Source organism: Chelonoidis abingdonii, chromosome 2 (assembly GCF_003597395.2).
Source record: "Chelonoidis abingdonii isolate Lonesome George chromosome 2, CheloAbing_2.0, whole genome shotgun sequence".
In the NCBI taxonomy this organism is placed as follows: Eukaryota; Metazoa; Chordata; order Testudines; family Testudinidae; genus Chelonoidis; species Chelonoidis abingdonii.
In genome coordinates, this window is record NC_133770.1 from 266,395,288 (window position 1) to 266,417,224 (window position 21,937).

The 21,937-nt window shown below is 42.6% G+C and overlaps 1 protein-coding gene across 2 annotated transcripts in view; it reads right to left on the reverse strand.

Moving 5' to 3' along the window:
* The window catches only part of DPYS (dihydropyrimidinase), a 50,850-nt gene that overhangs the window by 15,376 nt on the left and 13,537 nt on the right, over positions 1 to 21,937 (reverse strand). For both annotated transcript variants that reach the window (XM_032786445.2, XM_032786444.2), the window contains exons 3-7: positions 21,453 to 21,632; positions 17,798 to 17,987; positions 10,761 to 10,917; positions 7,665 to 7,806; positions 5,285 to 5,427 (exon numbers count right to left, since the gene is read on the reverse strand). In XM_032786445.2, coding sequence (XP_032642336.1) covers positions 5,285 to 5,427; positions 7,665 to 7,806; positions 10,761 to 10,917; positions 17,798 to 17,987; positions 21,453 to 21,632 — 812 coding nt within the window. The remainder of the gene's footprint in view (positions 1 to 5,284; positions 5,428 to 7,664; positions 7,807 to 10,760; positions 10,918 to 17,797; positions 17,988 to 21,452; positions 21,633 to 21,937) is intronic.

Consider the following 21,937-nt stretch of genomic DNA (forward strand, 5'->3'; position numbering starts at 1 on the left):
TGAACATTATTTCAGAGGCCTTACTTTGTGAAAGAGAGTTTTCAAAGACAAAGCTAAGATGGTATTCCCTATGTTCATCGGTTTCCAGAAGAGCAATTATATTTTTAATAAGAGCAATACTAAAAATCTTAATACCTGACTGACTTTGAATAGGCGTTTTCTGGAGGGTTTACCATTTTAAATAATGTTCATGCATCAAGTACTTTAAAGGATTAATTAGGCAAACAGATGCAGGAAAATCTTAGTGATTGCACTACCATACTTTTCTGATTTTTTTGGAAGAACATGTAGCTGTCCTTTCATATTGATCTGTAAATCATGAAGACTTAGTGGACGTGATTGCTTTTAAGTGTTGTAGCAAATCTGTGGCAGTTGACTTTTCATTAGATACCTCACATGCACTGTATTCTCAATGGCTGCTTTGCCCAAGGAAAAAGATGCTCTTTATTTAGCAGGCTTTAAGTAGAAAACAGACACATACACATGCTTCAGTGTCAAGATCATCTTCTTGGTTATACGCATCTCCGAGATGGAAGAGATGGAAGGAAAAGCTCAAGAACATTCTCTCAATATTGATCAATCCAACCAAAAACTTTGAACCAGTTCACCCACCGGCGTTAACAATAACTATAGACAGAGTGCGTCCCTGTGAGCAGCCTTCTGCAGTACCTTTATGGGTACAGCTGCCACAGTGGTGAGCAACAGTGCCCATGATGGAATTATCCTTAGGGATCATATGCTATCATACGTTTAGCACTGAGCCACTAAACTCTGGAAAGGTGTCAGAAAGATGTGGAAGCTAGCTAAAATCCTTAACCTCCCTGATAAGTGTACTTCAGCATACTATAGCAGAGGCACCCTAGGTGGGCATGTCACTAAACAAAAAGAGACACACAAAATTCATGGGAGATGGCACAAGTAAGAAAGAAATCCAATGGCAGTGATAAAAATTTACTAGATAACATAATGGATTTTCTGGAGGCTGCCCTCCACAAAGCTCCTTTACAGCAGTGTAATACAAGTATTAATCTTCAGAAAGTACAGCACGATCTAAGTACAGTCTCCTTAACAGACCTTGAGAAAATAAATTAATTGATTGATTTTAAAAAACCCTCCATTTTAAAAAATCCCTGGTAATAGCCACAACAGTTGAAGTGTCCCAGGACATACACAAATAGAAAGAATGACCGAACACCTGATTAAACAGAAGCCAGAGAAGCACTGATTGACTTGGAGAGTGTGAAAATACAATTCTGCATCAAAGTGTTTGTTGTTATCATTGACAAGATCATCACTGAGCAGCATTACCAGGAAGATTCTGAATGTTCCTGTATTTGCTTTGAATGATATTGACTGCTCAGCTAATGGCACTTGCATTTGAACTGCTCCTGCCAATTTTCAATCTAAGTGTCCAAATCTGCCATCTTTACTGGGGCTGAAAATGGTCCTGTTTTGAGCAATGGGATTTCTGGTGGATGAAGGAATTACTCAATGTAAGGAAGGTATAATCTGACTGCAAGCATCAAAGACCTGAACAAGAGAGTACACTGATGAATTTAAGTACTCCAACTTTGGTTACCAATTACACAGGTTCTTGTTCCAGGCTAGACATTATCAAATGCAGACTGAGATCAACCATAGTGGGACAGAATGAACACAGCCATTTGTTTTAGTAGGATTATTAAAGTCATCAGGCCTGGTTCTTCTCTTGCTCACATCACTGGAACTATACTGACTTCAGTAAAGCTACTCTGGATTTTGAGTGAGTGAGTGAGTGTGCGTATATAGAGAAGAATAAGATCTTCTGAAAATATCATTGCACATGTGTTACACACACACAATTGTATGTGTCCTAGTTTTTTAAAGACACCTTTCACCATGGTATCTAACTGCCGGTATTTAATGTATGAAATGTTCAAAATTATGCTCATACTTCAAAGGGGTTAAGAGCACCATGACATCACAAGTTGCTCTGCTAACACGTGTTTCTCTTTCTTATGTATAATAACAAGCAGTCTCTTGGCAAAAAGTCGTTACCTTGTGTGGCTTTCCCCCATGTGCAGCTGAGGCTGAAGACTGACAAAAAAGGTGACAGATACAGGCTGCAGATTTTTTTTTAAATGAGTGCAGATTTGTCCACCAACATTAGATAAATGCATAGGCATTTAGTGCCCGATCCTGAGCCTATTGAAGTCGACATAAAGGCTCCAATTGATTTCAGTGAGCTTTAGATTAAGCCCGTTAAAGCCTGACCCTGCAAGAAGCTCTGCTCCCATTGTCTTTGCAGGGCCAAATCACTACTTGTCCATGTCTCTTGGGCACTAAAAAGTGTCAGCGAAACAACAGCTGACAGTATGTGTGTTCATACACGCACATTGCTGTGTGCTCCCCACTGTCCCTCCCATTTGGAATGTAACATTTAATTGCTTTTGTTTCACTGGGGTTTGGGTTGTCAAAATGCACACACACAATACAACAGCCAATGAGAGCAATCAGGAGTGGGGGTGGGGGGGTTCAATAAACGTGTATTGCACGTTCATGGGCAAAGCCTGAATAAAAAATAATAAAGGTCAGTGAGTACAACACTGCACATCTGCTACTCACACACATTCTCCCTAAGACTCTTCACTCAACTCTTAAGTACAGGATGTACTGGGGTGCTGTGTGTGTTGGGGTCTGTAAGACGATGCCATGTAGCATAAATACCATAATATTACAGTTCTTTTCCTACCCAAGTGCTGTTTAATCAATACTTAAGTATAGGAGCTTAAATTAATCCTAAATTGGCAGAAAATAAGTTACTGCTGCCTTGGGCTTCCAAGTAATTTTTATTACATCTTTTCTAGTATTTTTAATTAGTTTGTCCATTTGACACCTCTCTGCTCAGACTGCTTGCTGCTATGCAGAAAGCATTACAACTAGGAGACTGAGGTTTTTAAATACATACACAACTGAGAATTATGCACCACACTTTTTCTGCAAAAATAACTAGTGAATCCTGCAGAAATAGGCCAAAATTTCAATGTGAAATGGACCCTTAAAATGAAAGTCTTGGCCAGACTGGTGGAGTGTTTGAAATGGAACCTGCGTCAAGTGCAATAGCTACTGGCTTACTGAGCTGTCACTCTGAATCCACTAGATTCTTATAACCTGAGGAAGAAAAGCAAAGCAAAGCAAAACACTCAGCATGCACCAAAACCACCCGATTTGCTGCTACTGTGCAATGACACAGAAGGGCTAATGCAGCTGATTTTGTAGGTTTTTTTAACTGCCTCACATCACCATTGGTAATCTTTCAGAGAGATGTCAGAATCTCCCCTGCGGGCCTCCTCTGCCAGGCTCCACTCTCAGTTCTCCATAGTTATGAATCAACACTTGTCCAGTTCTTTCCACTAGTAACATCCAGTGCTTTAAAACTGCAGCCCCGTTGCTTCCTACCAGGGGGACTGCACTGAGACATGTTAGTGACGCTAATGATTTTGTTTCAAATGGGCCAGCATCTAACATTTGTTAATAAATAACAATGCAGCTATTATGAAATTTCAAATCATTGCCAAAATGCAACAAAGCTCATGAGGCTGCCTGTGCATAATATTTCAAATGGTTGAAGGCAGTTAGCTAGCTTCATTTTTCCAGTAGGTTGTGTGTGCCTTCTTCAGGACTTTTGGTGAAACATATTAAGATGCCACTAGTGAGAATTAGCATCACCTGTATACTTAGGGTACGTCCAGACTACCCGCCGTATAGGCGGGTATCGATCGACTTTTTGGGGATTGATATATCGCATCTCATCTAGACACAATATATCGATCTCTGAACGCGCTCCTGTTGACTCCGGAATTCCACTGGAGCAAGCGGTGGCAGCGGAGTCGACATGGGGAGCCACGGACGTTGATCCCGCGCTGTGAGGACCAGAGGTAAATCGATCTAAGATACTTCAACTTCAGCTACGCTATTCATGTAGCTGAAGTTGCGTATCTTAGATCAATACCCCCCCACCCAGTATAGACCAGCCCTTAGGCGATGCCTACACTACAGACCTTACAGTAGCACAGCTATACCTCTACAGCTGCTCTACTATAAGGTGTCCCATGTAGCCACTCTATACCAAGGGGAGAGAGCATAATTACACCACCCATCAATGAGCAGCAGTAGCCTGCTGACATAGCACTGTCCACACCGGCGTGTCTGTTGGTGAAACTTATGTCAGTCGGGGGCGGGGGGAACACGTCTATTTCACATTCCTAACTGACAGAAGTTTTACCAAAAAAAGTGCTAGTGTAGACATAGATGTAGTAAGGTACTCGTCTCACAAACCACTTTATGGGTTCAATCCTGCTCCTGTTACACTCAAAGGCAAATCTCCCAATCCCATGCAACAGGTCAGGATCAGATCTTAAACAAAAATTGAATTTTTTGAACGTAAAATTCATCTGTCCAAATAAGGAAGCAGAGCCTTCCTGACTGAAAAGATACCCACAGAAAAATGGCACCTTTGTAGTTGGAGGTGAAAGCTGTTGTGGTAAAGAACTTATAATATACACTCACCAGTGAGTTACACTAACTTAACTGGTTGGGGCAGGGGCAGGGACAGAATGAGGCCTGGACTCCACCCTCTTAAACTAGGCACTAGCCTAGAGCAGCCCTCGCACTTTCTTTGAGTTCAAGGACTAGGATTGTGCTAGGGCCCTTCGCAGGGAAGCCAGGGATGCTTGTTTCCTGTTCCTGCCTTCTTGCACTGGTGGGAGGCTGAACTTAGCTAGCATGGATCATAGTTACACAGAGTTCTCAGTGTGGTTAGTATCATGTACTTCTTGTATAGAGTTGGTTGCCTGGCTGCTACTAGCAAGTCAGGCTCCTGTATCATATATACATGGATTACAAAGCTTCCTTCTCAGAGTTACACTCCAGATGTGTTCACTATAAGATCTTTTAATGCTCTGCCGAGTATGGCTAAGGTTAGCTTAAATACAGCATTTGACACCCAGCGCCACCTTGTGATTGAACTGTATAATAGAGTTTAGCACTCCATTAGTTAGTTTTACTCTTCAGACACAGGGGTATTTAGTAAACATTTACAGTCTGTCTAGACATCAAAGACGTCTGATTAGATACACTACTGTAAGTGCCAAATAACCTGTGAATAATTTATGTGCAGATAGTGGTGTTCAAATAAGACCTGCCCTCACTCCACCCTGGGGACTTATTGCAATACAAAATGCTTTCACATTTCTTTTCCCACATAAAAGGCTGGATGAACAGGATTTAATTACTCAGACTATACCTTGTAGCTTTTGGGTCCCAAATAACGATGTCAGCATCAGAACCCACAGTAATTCTTCCCTTCCTCGGGTAAAGGTTAAATATTTTAGCTGCATTTGTGCTGGTAACAGCTACAAATCTGTTTTCATCCATTTTACCGCTGTGCTGCAAAACAGTACATGGAAGAAAACACACTCATTTTGTCCGGAAGGAATTAAATAAATTCCTGTAATCAAAAACACATGGCTGAGTGGTGTAACAGTCTTAGCTAACACCACACCAATCTTTTCAATAACTATCTGTGCTGTATTGATGAGTTTAAATGAAACATGAATATAATACCACTGACACACATATTGTAATGTACATTAGCTGAGTTTGATACAATAATTTTCTTTTAACTTTCCAAAAGTGGTACTTCAAAGAGTAGCTGCCTATGGATCTGATCCCAAAGCCAACTGAAATCAATGGAAAGACCCCATTGACATCAGGTGACTTTAGATTAGGCTCTATAATTCTTCTAAATTTCACCAGTAGGTGCCACATGCTCCAGATAGCTCTGGTAAGTATTAAGATACAAGAGACGAATCATTATAACAAGGTGGACGTTAAGATGGTCTGTGAATTGGTAACAAGGAGGCAAGGCAATACTGAATTGTGCAACACAGAAAGGTAGTCTGCAAATCTTTTCCCAACTGGTATTACTCAGTAAACATTCTGGATTAAATCGTATAGAACAGTGGTGGGCAAACTACAGCCTGCAGGCCGGATCCAGCCCACCAGCCCACGGCCCTCGAGCTCCCGCTAGGGAGTGGGGTCTGGAGCTTGCCCCGCTCTGGCACTTCATCCAGGGAGCAGGGTCAGAGGCCACTCCTAGCGGGTCCCAGAAGCAGCTGCATGTCCCCCTCTGGCTCTGTCCCCCACACAGCTCCCATTGGCTGGGAACCAATGGATCAGGGATGGTGCCTGCGGATGCCACCTGGCCGCACCTGCATGTAGAAGCCAGAGGGGGGACATGCCACTGCTTCCAGGAGCTGCTTGAGTTAAGCGCCACCCAGAGCCTGCACCCTGAACACCTCCCTTGTGCCCCAACCCCCTTCCCCAGCCCTGATCTCATTCGGAGGGTGGGAAGCTCTCAGTCCCTGCCCGGAGCACCCTACTACACCCCAAACCTCTCATCCTCAGCCCCACCTCAGAACCTGCACCCCCAGCCAGAGCCCTCACCTCGCCCCCACCCCCGCTGCCTTCTCTGCCCCAGCCTGGAGCTCCCTCCCACACCCCGAACTCCTCATTTATAGGCCCACCACGGAATCCACAGCCCCCAGTCAGAGCCCTCACCCCCTCCCACACCCCAACCCCAATTTTGTGAGCATTCATGGCCTACCATACAATTTCTATACCCAGATATGGCCCTCGGGCCAAAAAGTTTGCTCACCCCTGGTCTACAATAAAGATTTATGGTGGGGACAGAAACGAAAGGAAAGAAATTGTGACAGCCTTAATTGCACCGGTGCTCTGGAAGGAGAAAGTTTAACTATAAAAAAAAACCACCATGCAATTCTACAAGTATGAAAAGAGAGAGATTTAATGACTAAGTCCCATTTGCTGATCTTTCCTGAAAAGTCACTTTGACCAAGGTGTTTCACTTTCAAAAGCAGCAAATGGTATGTGTGTTTAATGACTCACTTGCATAGTAAATCTGGAGGCAAATTCTGCAGTGATTTACACCCTTGAGAATTCCCCTGACATTACACAGAGTGTAAATCAGGGCAGAATACCACCCAGTGTGTAACATGCATATTTGCTTTGCATCCCAAGTACAGGTTTACAAAATAGATCACAATCAACAGAGAGAGATGGGCAGGCACTTCTTAAGTGATAAATTAATATATTTTGAATGTATATTACCAGCAAGAAATTCAGAATCACCAGGTAAAAGGAGTTCAGTTAAAAATTCAATTAAACCAATGTTCTCTAGAGCCTTTAATAGTACTGAATTGGTCAGAGTGTTCTACATTCCAGTGCCAACTCACCCAGCATGTGGTAGATAATCAGCACTTCTGACAGCCAGGTCACTTATTCAGATTTCTAGCTTTAGTCATAAAAGTTTGAAAAATGTGACTGTTAGCTTTCAGCTTTTGTTTATAGTCCAAAGGGCCTGATCCTGAGAGGTGCAGAGCACCTCCTTTGAGGGCACTGGATTCTGGAGTCAATAGGAATTGAAAATGTGTTACCAAAAATTGCATTTTGGTCCTTGCCGCTTCATCTAACCAGGTGCCATAATAGCTACTCTAAGGGATCTGGAAAGCTAGTATTTTTAAGAAGTGAAATTAGCTTTTGTTGGGGGTATAGGTGAATTTTTCTGCTCCAATATCAGCTTAATCATGAGAAAAAATACTCACCACTCCTTTTTCCCATATGACAGACATCCTGTCCTCTACACCGTTCACTCCGTTAGGGATCTTAGTGAAATCATCCTTCCCCAGAGCTTTCTGGCAGATGTCAAAGGTGCAGTTGTCAGTCCCTGTCACAGTTAGGTCATCACTATAAAGAAACAAGATATGCCATGAAGCAAAATATGCCACCACACTCCTATGGACATGAGAGCTTGTGGGAAGACTGACTGGCCATGCCCAGCTATCCATCCTGAAAGAACAGCTCGCCCTGCCAATCTGAGTTCAGTTCCTTGCCCCCATGAAGAGTAACTGCTTCCAAATAGAGACATCCAGTCCTCCTCTGCAATGAAGTTCTCCCCTACCACACCCCAGGGGAGGCATCCAACTTTTCGCTGCTTTGTTTTAGATATTTCAAAGGCCTTCTGTGTGCAGGTAGCATCCCCACTTTGCCTCAACCAAAGGGACTGGTTCTGCTCTCATACTAATTTTACACCAGTGTTATTGGAGTTCAACGGTGTTATTTCTAATAAGCACCAATGTCAATGAGAAGAGAATCAGGCCCCATATCTTGGACAGATGACTAGGGAGGAGTATAAAAATATTGCTCCAGCATGCAGAAGCATAATCAGGAAGGCCAAAGCACAACTGGAGTTGCAGCTAGTAAAGGATATGAAGGGTAACAAGAAGGGTTTCTACAGGTATGTTAGCAACAAGAAGGTGGTCAGGGAAAGTATGGGTCCCTTACTAAATGGGGGAGGAAACTGAGCAACAGATGATGCAGAAAAAGCTGAAACACGCAATGCTTTTTTTGCCTCGGTCTTCACAGACAAGGTCAGCTCCCAGATTGCTGCATTGGGCAGCACAGTGTGGGGAGGAGGTGAGCAGCCCTCAGTAGTGAAAGAACAGGTTAAGGACTATTTAGAAAAGCTGGACATACACAAGTCCATGGGGCCAGATGCAATGCATCGGAGCGTGCTGAGGGAGTTGGCTGATGTGATTGCAGAGCCATTGGCCATTATCTTTGAAAACTCATGGCAATCAGGGGAGGTCCTGGATGGTTGGAAAAAGGCAAATATAGTGCCTATATTTAAAAAAAGGAAAGAGAATCCAGGAAACTACAGACCAGTCAGCCTCACCTCAGTCCCTGGAAAAATCATGCAGCAGGTCCTCAAGGAATCCATTTTGAAGCACTTGTTGGAGAGGAAGGTGATCAGGAACAGTCAACATGGAGTCACCAAGGGCAAGTCAAGCCTGACCAACCTGATTGCCTCCTGAGATAATTGGGTCTGTGGATATGGGGAAAGCAGGGGAAGTGATATACCTTGACTTTAGCAAAACTTTGGCTATGTTCTCCCACAGTATTCTTGCCAGCAAGTTAAAGAAGTACGGATTGAATGAATGGACTATAAGGTGGATAGAAAACTGGCTAGATCATCAGGCTCAACGGGTAGTGATCAACTTCTCGATGTCTAGTTGGCAGCTGGTATCAAGCGGGGTGCCCCAAGAGTCAGTCCTGGGGCCGGGTTTGTTCAACATCTTCATTAATGGTCTGGATGATGGGATGGTTTGCACCCTCAGCAAGTTCACAGATGACACTAAGCTGGGGGGAGAGGTAGATAAGCTGAAGGGTAGGAATGGAGTCCAGAGTGACCTAGGCAAATTGGAGGATTGGGCCAAAGAAATCCGATGAAGTTCAACAAGGACAAGTACAGAGTCTGCACTTAGGATGGAAGAATCCCATGCACTGCTACAGGCTGGGGACTGACTGGCTAAGCAACAGTTCTGCAGAAAAGGACCTGGGGATTACAGTAGATGAAAAGCTGGATATGAGTCAACAGTGTGCCCTTGTTGCCAGGAAGGCTAATGGCATATTGGGCTGCATTAGCAGGAGTATTGCCAGCAGATTGAGGAAAGTAATTATTCCCCTCTATTCGCACTGGTGAGGCCACATCTGGAGTACTGTGCCCAGTTTTGTGCTCCCCACTACAGAAATGATGTGGACAAATTGGAGACAGGGCAACGAAAATGATTAGGGGTCTGGGACACATGACTTACGGGGAGAGGCTGCAGGAACTGGGGTTATTTACTCTGCAGAAGAGAAGAATGAGGGCGATTTTGATCGCAGCCTTCAACTACCTGAAGGGGGGTTCCAAAGAGGATGGAGCTAGGCTGTTCTCAGTGGTGGCAGATGACAGAACAAGTAGCAATGGTCTCAAGTTTCAGAGGGAGAGGTATAAATTGGATATTAGGAAACACTATTTCACTAGGAGGGTGGTGAAGCACTGGAATGGGTTACCTAGAGAGGTGGTGGAATCTCCATCCTTAGAGGTTTTTAAGGCCCAGCTGACAAAGCCCTGGCTGGGATGATTTAGTTGGGGTTGGTCTTTCTTTGAGCAGGGGGTTGGACTAGATACCTCCTGAGGTCTCGTCCAATCCTAATCTTCTATGACCTGCAGATGTTGTAGAATGACAAATGTATCCCTTTATTTAGATTTGACTTATTTAGTTGTTTCAGGTTTCAGAGTGATAGCTCTGTTAGTCTGTATCAGCAAAAACAACAAGGAGTCCTCGTGACACCTTAGAGACTAACAAATTTATTTGAGCATAAGCTTTCAGAGGCTAAAATTTGTTAGTCTCTAAGGTGCCGCAAGGACTCCTCATTGTTTTTGTTGTTTCAGTCACCAATAAAGTCTCAGCTTAAGATTTCTCCTCGTGGCTGGTTTCCTAAGGGTTCCTGCAGGACCCCCCAGTCTCTGCCCCTACTTCCTTCTGAGTAAGGGTCATGCTACTGGAGTGAACAAGCCCTAACTGGCACCATGAGTCAGCAGAATTTACTCAGCAGTTTGATGCAGGGTTCAAACTCCTGCTAACCAAAAGGGTCAGCCCAGGAGCCGGGCATCCCAAAGTGTGGTTACAGATCCTGCCATCTGATTACTCCGTTTCTGCCAACGTGCAGCCTTGCTGCCCCATCACTCATTTGCTAATAACTTTATTTATTTATTTGAATACAGAAAGTGCTGTAGCTGTGACCCACTAATAAATCATCTAATGAGTCTCATACACAACACAGCAGGACTTGTCACTGCTTTTTTGTCTGCTTACTTGGCCAATAAGTTCATGAGGAAATCAGGTGTTGAAGGGTCTGGCCTCAGTGGCGGTCCCATGACATATCCTGCGGCGTGATGCCATTCTTTATGCCAGTAGTGAGTGCCATCCGTACCAAGACTAGCAGCAATAGGCTCCCCATATACTACCTTCCCTGAAAAACAAACATCGGAGTTAATATCATCATTAAAAAGTATTTAAGGCAACAAATACTGTAAAATGCTGGTTTTGTAGTTTCTCTTCCCTGCTCTTCCTAAAGATGGTGGATTTAAGTTTGAAAAAACATGTATAGCCTCTGTCATCTTAAACTAGACACTAATGTACAGTAGAATACAACATGTAAACTGTAATACAGCATCTCCATTGTGAATAAGTTATTGATCATCCTCCGATACGTTTTCTTATGTTGCTTGGTAAAGCTTTTTCAATTATATTTCTGTCAGACATACTATTATTGATTTTTTATATTGTTTGCTTAGTGTGTAGAAGACATTTCAAAAGGAACATAATCCCAGGTTACATTAAATTATATCAGAGGTCTGGAAGTTTCTTCATAGTGGGATAAATATATTTGGAACGATTGTTCTTCTTGGTATTATAAAATGTGTCAAATATGTAGTGGTATAAGGATAGAGAGAGAGACCTTCCAAGTTTACATTTTTAACTGTCTGAACTACAATTGTGTAACAGGTAATCAAGAGAACAAAACTAACTTGGAGTCATTTTGGAGATGTTGAGCTAAAAGAGCTAATAAAACTTCTGGTCAACCACAGAGACATTTTTAATCACTGTAACATTAAAAGCCTTAAAACAAAAACAAAAACAAAGAAACAAACAAAAAAAAAACAACCCAAGCCTCACAGGAAAATTCTACCCAGATGTATCATATCAAATTTCAGGAGGAATGTTTCTTTCTGGGGAAGGTGGTAGTGTTGGAGTTTGAAAATAAAATGATTACTAAAAGCTGCTAGCACCAACCTTAATTACAGAGTGGCTACATCATCACACAATTGATGGAAAAATAAAATTATAACAAGCATTATCAAAAACATAGATGATATCAGATAATTTTAAATGACTTTCACTGGTATTATCACTGCACATTCATTGATAAGGCCCTAGTTCTGGTGACCCTCTATAATAGAATATTGAAATAAAAAATGCAATATATCTGGAGTCTGTAACATTACAGCTGGTTAACTGAAATCGGGTTGCCCAAAATATCATGGTTCCAGGTGTAACTGGTTAGTTTCCTTGGTGGGTGAGAATTTTATTCTGCTCCGCAGCTGCCTTACAGCCTGTTTAAAGGAATAAACAGTAATACTTTTTATATATCTATATACAGCCTTTACAAGCATAAATTAATTAACCCTCTCCATACCCTTCTGAAGGAGATAAATATATTTTACGATCCCTATTTTACAAATGGGGTAAAGCAGACAAAAATGGCTAAGCAACTCTCCCAAGACCACTGAAGGTTTCAGCATCAGAGCCAGAATTGAACTCAATAGTTGCTGGCACAATACTATACTTACCCTTTTCGTGGGGTGACTGGTATCCCGTTGCTGTGGAATTAATGAACCTTCATGGGTGCACCTACAAAGCTTGATGGAAACTTGATGAACTATAAATATTTCTGTGGTGGAGAGCTATCTGCAAGCTTCGATGAGAGCCATAGTAAAACTTGACTGCAAGGTTTGAACAAGTGAGGTTCCTAAACACTGATCCTCTGTTTGGTTCAATGTTTTCTTTGTACATGGGAATGGCACAACACATCTACAGCCAGACTGAAGGATGTAGGATTTGTTTATTAGCAGGCTTGTGTGCCTCGATTCCCATCTGCAAAATGGAGATAATAGCACTGTCCTGTCTCAGAGAGGGGGTGTGGGGAGAAATACAATAAAGGTTTTGAGATGCTCAGATACTGCCTACCATAAGGAGAGCTGGTCAGGAATTATTTGGATGTAATAATTTTTCACAAAAAAAAGAAAAAAGAAAAAGGAAATCACCATGTATCAAAGCCAAAACTCTTGTGGGGAAAGGTTTTTCAGGTCCAGGATAGGAAATTCTGTTCAAAGCCACAGAGATACAAAGCAGAGGGGTTTGGGCACAGACCTGGGATTTGGGGGATTCAGGTTCAGAACAGGGAACTTGAACTCCAGACTGCCAAGTCCCACACGAGTGTCCTACCCACCAAACTATGGCTTTCTTTTCTCTCTTCCCACCTCTCCTCTCGCCATGATGCAGAATGGGGAAAAAATGGTGGGACAGAAAAGCCCAGCTCTAATCATAAACATGTGTACTATACAAGTATACATAAGTATGATAGATACATAGATTCATTCTTTGATGACTGTCAAAGAGCTTAGACCCATATTAATGAAGCTACGCCACAGAGTAAATTAATACATTACTACAAACAGGTTACAGTATCCACACAGACGATTGCATGGTTCAATTTCTATCATTTTTGTCTGGGCCACAAGATTGTTGGGAAAGTTCCCACCTCACAGGTGTGAGTTATTATCCAGTGCTCACAGCACTACACAGTATGAGGGAAGGATGTTGCACTGTGACAAGTGCTACCCCAATTTAAGGTATCCTCTGGAGGGCAACTTCTGTTTGTGGCTCTCCCAGTGGAAATTAACTGTCCCCTCACCCCTTCTGAAAGGGATAAGACATGGCCTCACCAACAAGCTAGATCTCAATAAACCAGATTCTGATGTCTGTGTGACTGTTTTATTTGCACACAGACAGTCACTGCATTACCGGTAATTCATGTAATTCATTTATTTGTGAATGTCTGTGAGATGACACCAAAAAAATCTCATTCATTCAATGTCAAGATAATCTAGTGCCACCAGTTCACAGGGGCTGAAGTTTTCGGATGTGCAAGCAGTACCTTTCTTTGGTGCTTGGTATTCTTTTTAAGTTATATTCTCAGCAGGTGTTGTGCCATTCCTCAATTGCTTTGTGAAGATTAGGAATACAAAAATGCTGTCTGACCATTTTTAAATTTCGATCAATCCCAATATGCCTGCAGCTATTGGTGTAGGGCTTCTAGTTTTGTTCTCCAGCTACATTAGTTACCAGATGGTTTCAGCATCTTTCAGGACACAGATATTAGTAATCTTCTCCCATTGGCTCAGTTTGCTTTGCCACATAATGGTGAATGTTATTTTTCTCATTATTACTTGGTCTTTAACATGCAGAGTTTTAAGCTTCCAATCCCATTTATCTAATTGTGTTTTGGAGTTAGGCAAAGAGAGGAGGAGAAAGATACAAAGAAAAGAAAATGGGAACCGCAGGACTCTCTTCCAAGATCTAATCAGTAGATCCTTTGTATCATACCCATTTATTTTCAAACTTTAAAGGATGGGATTCTGCACTGCTTTCTAAGAGGCACAGCACAAAATTCACAGCCATGGTTCGAGGTGCGGGGGGGTTGAGTTTAGGCCACATGTGTGCTCTCCCTATTCTGGGCTGCCACATGTATTTTGCCATCCCAAGCACGGCAGTCAGGAGGCATTTGGCAGCACGCTTGCGGGAGGTCCGCCGGTAATGCGGATTCGGTGGCATACCTGCGGGATGTCTGCCAGTCCCGTGCCTTCGGTGTACCCGCCGTCGAATTGCTACCGAAGCTACGGGACCGACAGACCTCCTGCAGGCATGCCGCCGAAGGCAGCCTGACTGCTGCCCTCACTGTGACTGGCACACCACCCCCGCGGCTTGCTGCCCCAGGCACACTCTTGTTGCTCTGGTGCCTGGAGCCACCCCTAGCTGCATGGGCCCAACAGACCTCTGATGGAACAGACATTTTTGAGGGTTTGCTGAGGTTACAGCAGCCTGCTTTCAGCTACCTGTGGGGGCAGCTCCACCTACACATTCAACCTGCAGCACTCCTCTCCCACACTCACCATGCCTCCTACCCTGGGTCTTGTGGCGGCAGTGCTTACGCAAAGCTGGCGCAGCAGCAGAGGAGAGAATTCCTTCCAAAGTGAACTTCACTGTGAACTACCATGAAAAAAGCCTGAAAAAATGGCACCGTGGAGTTCCTTGATTGTCTGCCAATAGTTCCATATCTCGTTTACAAGTGCATAGATGTTTTCAATTCTCAGCCCAGCACACTCTGGGATGCATGAGTCAAGCTGGTTCTTTCTGGCTCATGTATCATCACTCATGATGACGTTTCTGCAATCAGAACATAACCCGAGGTGCTCCCATGAGTGGGAAGGAGCATAAACCTGCAGATTCATTCTCAGTAATGGCCTTGAGTCTAGCGTGCTGCAGCTTCACCAGGTTAAATTTGGACATTTTTGCTGATTTTACTATTCCTTCCATTTCATTCTGACTATGACTCACTGAATTTAGTGGTAAAATAATATTAGAACCCACTTTAAACCAACAAGCAAGAACATTCTGAGGGAAGGCTCTATTAGCTTAACCTGCTTGTGCCTATAGACACTATACTGGGGTAGTGCAGTGACAGATCAAACCCATAATACCTTTGCATTTGTCACATTTTCTTATATTTAATGAAAAATACTAAGCAGGAAGCAAGCCCCTTCCGGTCTTTTTGACTGCTTTTGCTGTACTTTAAAGTCTGTTCTGTTTGAAAATAGTTGTGGTTCTTAGTTGTCTCTTCATTAAACATTTAGCTGGGCTGGCACTGGCTGCTTCCACATGAATTGGTCTATCACTAAGTGCACTGTCTGCTTCAGATTTATCGTCAAACTCTCTGCAGTTCAAGGAGAGGTATAATCTTGAGACCCATCAACTGAAAATATGTCACACTGGAAGATTTGATCCTTGCATGTTGTTTATTGGGACACAATTTTCAGAAGCATGTAAGTGACTTAGGACTCTAAGTCCCATTTTCAGAAATGAGATTTACCCATCTGCAATTCAGAGGCTAATCTGACCTGTCAATGGAACCATAGCTGGAATAGTCTTCAAGAGCTTTATTCTGTATGTTTAGTCCAGCAATCCTCTTACTCTACAGTGACATTCTGTTTATAATTTGGTCAATTTTGGTATGTTGTTTTTGGATCAATCTTTTAAAAATCCAGGGGGCTGGATTTTTTAATTGGTTAAAAGCCACTCTCAGGCCCTATCTACACTATAAAGTTTTGTGTTTTAGCTATAGTGGTACTCCTCCCGCCCCCATAAAACATGTACACAGTTATACCAGAAACAAAGTGCTTACTGTATATTGGTATAGCTATTCTGTAGGGGAAGCAGAATAAGCTATACAAATAACCTTTATACCAGTACCCATTCTGGGGCTTTTACTGGTATAAACTATTTCAGTCAAAAAATCCACACACCAAACTGAAGTAAAAGTTTTTCCGGTAAAACATTCAAGTGTAGGCCAGACTTCATTTCTCTCATGTAAACCTGGGAAAACTCAATGAAGTAATTCCAGATTTCTCCAGGGTAGCAGGAAGCAGAGTGCGATCAATTTGTTCTTTGTGCCTAGTCACCAGTAACATGACACCAGTACATGACTCCAGGACATACATATAACATGAAGGAGATCTTGTAAGTGTTACAGGTTCTGACAGCATTACAGAATTCTGTATTACACAGCATAGTGCAAAACACCTTTTTCCCCCTCATCAGGCCTTTACATTTGCTTGTCAAAATTCCTGCTTTTACCTGGATATTTTGACTGATTTTGCAGTTTCTTGTATTTGAGTCTGACACCACTTCACTGAATGAATTTACAAAGGCATACAGCAAGCTGGATTCCACATTACTACCAAGAGTGTCACCTAGTGGACAAATCTAGTTTAGCATAGGATTGATAATCCGCTGCTAAATAAGATACAGGTAAAAGATTCTTTTACATATTTGAATTAATAAGACAGAATCTTATTAGAATACCATAATACACTGGCTATCTCTAGTATGTCTATACTTCAAAACAGGATGTGGGTAAACATTACTTTAATTCTATATGTAACAATATTACTGTGCACTTCTATGGAACCTTCCATCTATTATCTCAAAACACTTTAAAGAATTTAATCAAGTCTAAAAGGTAGACCAGTATCCAAAATGTATAGACAGGGAAACTGAGGCATACATGGATCAAGCTGGATCAAGAGGGAAGCCAAGCGGGATCTGAAAAGGCTAGTAATCCATAAGGATTTGGGCTCCTTCCATTGTGGTTAGAGCTGTGTGAACAGCTGATTTTTCAGTTTGCTGGCAGGTCAGAAACTATGGAAAAATAATTTCATTCAGGTCAAATGAAAAACAAAATCCTTCAACATTTTTGGTGAATCCAAAAGGTTGGAAAAGTTTCACATCCTGTTGACTGACATGTTTTGGTTTGATGCATTTTTTGAACATTGTTTAAATGTGAAGAAAATGACAGAGGAGACAGAACCTCCCTCCCCCTTTATCCCAGTGGGGACAGCACTCACTTGGGACGTGGTGCCTCAAGTTGGGCATCCAAAATTAGTAGGCACTTTATCAAATACTGACGTTATCCAGCCTGTTTGAGACATCCCTCGACTTAATTAAAAACCAAGTGCACTAATAATTCAGAACATCAGTACAAGGGCCAGATTAAAGCTTTTGTACACAAGGGCAGCGTGGAGTTAATGACCAGGCTACCCTCAAATGCTCCTGTTTCCTGCTATTGGAATTCCTCATATACCAAGTAGATAGTGAAAATTAAAGAGATATTTTCCTCTTGCAATTAAACAATCTGTTTTATTTTTATTAAAGCAGCAGCTGACTCAGAATTTCACTGTAGTTTCATATCTCTGTGCCATGACATACTGACCAACTGTTATGTCTAACACACAGAGGACAAGTACACCCAACCTCTATATACTGCTCAGAGCTATTGTATTTCTTTCCCCTCCAGCAGCAGCTTACAATGCCCCTACCGACCACCTTCAGTCCCCTGACAGGAACCCCAATTGAGGAGCCAGCTAAGACACCTTCCTGCAACCATCCTTCAACAAGCATAACCATTACTCTCTTGCCCTGGACAAAGCATGAATATGCAGGAGGGCAGTTACCTTCTCTTCGTGCATTAGCTATCACCTTCGCTGCAGATTTGCTCATTACGTGAACGACATAAAGAGGGCAGTTCACTGCGTTTGCTATGGTGATTGCTCTCAGTGTGGCTTCTGCTTCCACTTCTTCAGGACGACACAGTTCATGTCCCTCAGGGCCAGTTATCCCCAGTGCTAACATCTTCTTTGCACCCTACAGACCAGACAAGAATACATATATGTTAGCATTGCTTTAATTAGCAGTGTCAATTATATAAGTGCAGCAGTGGTTTGGCCAACTTAGCTGTCAGCTGATCTGGGTTCTAATCCAGATGCTGCAACTGACTTGCTGTGTGACACTGAATAATTCACTTAGGATGGGATTTTCAAGAGCACTCAGCACTGTCCTACTTCTGCTCCCATTGAAGTCAAAGGTCAGACTCCAATATTTAGGGGTATGATTTCAAAAATGCCTAAGTGACTTAGAAGCACAAGTGCCACTGGCTTTCAAAGATGCTTAGATGCTTTTGAAAAGCCCACCCTGAACATCTATGTGCCCGAGTGGACCAATCAGTAGCACAGATATTTACCCACATTATAAAGATACTTAACCATCTGTGTAAAGTACTTTGGGGTCTAGGGATGCAAAGGGGCTAGATGAGCATAAAGAATTATAATTTGCATTGTGTTACAAGAGTTTAAACACTCACTTGACACGGTTCCACATGGGGAACTGTTAGTTAAATTGGAAAAGATGGGGATGAATATGAAAGTTGTAAGGTGGATAAGGAACTGGTTAAAGGGGAGACTCCAACGGGTCGTACTGAAGGGTGAACTGTCAGGCTGGAAGGAGGTTACTAGTGGAGTCCCTCAAGGATCGGTTTTGGGACCGATCTTATTTAACCTTTTTATTACTGACCTTGGCACAAAGAGCGGGAATGTGCTAATAAAGTTTGCGGATGACACGAAGCTGGGGGGTATTGCTAACACGGAGAAGGACCGGGATACTATTCAGGAAGATCTGGACCACCTTGTAAACTGGAGTAATAGTAATAGGATGAAATATAATAGTGAAAAGTGCAAGGTCATGCACTTAGGGATTAATAATAAGAATTTTAGATATACGTTGGGGACGCATCAGTTGGAAGCGACAGAGGAGGAGAAGGACCTTGGGGTATTGGTTGATAGCAGGATGTCTATGAGCCGCCAATGTGATATGGCTGTTAAAAAAGCAAATGCGGTTTTAGGATGCATCAGGCGAGGTATTTCCAGCAAGGAGAAGGAGGTGTTAGTGCCGTTATATACGGCGCTGGTGAGACCCCACCTGGAATATTGTGTGCAGTTCTGGTGTCCCATGTTTAAGAAGGATGAATTCAAACTGGAACAGGTTCAGAGACGGGCTACTAGGATGATCCGAGGAATGGAAAATCTGCCTTATGAAAGGAGACTCAAAGAGCTTGGCTTGTTTAGCCTGGCCAAAAGAAGGCTCCGGGGGGATATGCTTGCTCTATATAAATATATCAGGGGGATTAACGTTAGGGAGGGAGAGGAATTATTTAAGTTTAGTACTAATGTAGGCACAAGGACGAATGGGTACAAACTGGATATTAGGAAGTTTAGACTTGAAATTAGACGAAGGTTTCTAACCATTAGGGGAGTGAAGTTCTGGAACAGCCTTCCGAGGGAAGTAGTGGGGGCAAAAGACTTATCTGGCTTTAAGACTAAGCTTGATAAGTATATGGAGGGGATGTTATGATGGGATAGTTTAATTTGGGCAATTGATTTTGGATTATCGGCAGATAAGTCTGCTCAATGGTCTGTGAGGGGATGTTGGATGGGATGGGAACTGAGTTACTGCAGAGAATTCTTTCTTGGGTGCTGGCTGGTGAGTCTTGCCCACATGCTCAGGGTTTAGCTGATCGCCATATTTGGGGTCGGGAAGGAATTTTCCTCCAGGGCGGATTGGCAGGGGCCCTGGAGGTTTTTCGCCTTCCTCTGCAGCGTGGGGCATGGGTCACTTGCTGGTGGATTCTCTGCAGCTTGAGGTCTTCAAACCACAATTTTGAGGACTTCAATAACTCAGTCATGGGTTAGAGGTTGTTATAAAAGTGGATGGGTAGGGTTCTGTGGCCTGCTTTGTGCAGAAGGTCAGACTAGATGATCATATTGGTCCCTTCTGACCTACGAGTCTACGAGTCTATGAGTTTAGTGACAAATGCATTCCTTATTGAGGGACTCTGGAGACTATTCAACTATTCTAGCCAAAGATACTTCAAGAAACTCTGAAAACACTAGCCAGCATGGGCAGGACTCTGAGTCATAGCATGGTGCTTAGGTGAAGACACACAAGTTACACACCAGCACTAGAGTAAACAGAAGCTACATATAGATACAGGGATCTTGAGACTTGTGCTCACCCAGTGCAGAGTCCTCTGTGTGACTAGCTCCATTACTCATAAATGAACTGGGTAAAACACGCATGGAGAATGGCCATGTCTGAGGAGACCCAGAGTTAAGTACTATCCTCATCATGCCACTGAGGCATTTAGCCAAGTGTTCCTCCCACTGACCTCACTCTTGCTCTTCTGTGCTTACTCTTCTTGGCAGCTGTGCAGTAATGCTCTCATTATAGAAGGATCATTTCCCGCCTCACCACGTACTCCTGGGCCTACTCAGCGCTTTTCACTTTATGCATATAAGCACAACCCACTAACTACTTAAGGGAGCTAAACTATGTATACAATAAATAAACACAACATTAGCCTTCATGTTTATGCACATTATTTGACATGCCTACAAGAAATTCAGAAACATTAAGGGCCTGGTTTAAAGCTCACCAAAGTCAACAGAAGGACTCTGATTTCAAAGGTATCTGAGTCAGACCCTAAAAAGAATTTGATTTACTGTGCACTGAGTAGGCTACTTGGCATCATCCAGCACCTATCTGTTAAGGGTAGTTAGCATGAGCGACTCCATTTTGCAAGTTCCCTTATTATTAACTAAACGTGAGCACATCACATACACAGCTCCCAAGGGCAGCATTAAAGAAAGATAAAGTCAGAAACAGGAAAGAGGATAGGAACACAGCTGCAACAACATAATTAAGGAAAAATTCTAGTATGCAAGGTAACAGCTGAACAGTGCACTAGCCAGCACGAGGACAGTGATTAACTGTAATAGGCTAAAGATAAGAAAATGGCTTGTTTATTGGTTAAGGCTTCTGATTCACGAGGGTAGCATGCACTCCTAAAAAGGGTATATAACTTCTATGTAACCTGCAGCCTAGGTCTCTCCCTGACTAGCAGGGGGACACCACGTTCAAACGTTGTTTGAAACTTGCGCAATAAAACTTTGTTATTTGGACACTCTGTAAATCTTTGGTTTTTGTGCCTCAGCCTAGAAACGAATGGTGCGTGGCCTACAGGTATCATTTGCAACGCTATCCAAAACCAAATGGACCCAATGGTTAGGACACTAGCATAGCATTCAGGACACCTGGATTTAATTCCCTGCTCCAGCACAGAGACTTTGGGCAAGTCACTTAAGCTCAATTCCCCATAAGTAAAATGGGGATAACAGCATTTCTCTACATTACGGTAAAGACAGGAAGGCAGTCTGGTAGTGTGGGAATGGGAGACACATCAGTATCTTTGACTTCCAAATTGCATCCAACACCTACCTCTGCAATCAAATCCCCGTTCTCTGCATGGACCTGAGCAATCGCTCCAATTTGCTTACACTGGGAAAAAGCTGCATATAGTTCACTATCTCCAATCATATACAGATCTTTATAGGCCATAAACATTTTGAAGGAGTTGACTCCTTTGTCTTCAGCAAGAATTCTCATTTCTTCCTTGACCTGAAAGAAAAACAATGTCAACAATTCCCACAATGCAGCTGTGAAAAATAGGATAGTTATCTTTTCCACTTCTATCAGCCTTGCTAAACTGCCATGAGGAGATGAGGATAATGAACAATCCAATGAAAATTGACTTGGCCATCAAGAAAAAATTTACTCAGTCCAAGCAAGCGTGGAAAGTAAAATGTTTATATAGCTCCTTTTATATCAAAGTGCTTCACAAACTACACACACATATATAGATGTCCAAGACACAAAGCATTTTCAAAGACTGGACATTTTTACCAAAGAAATTGGTGCAAAAA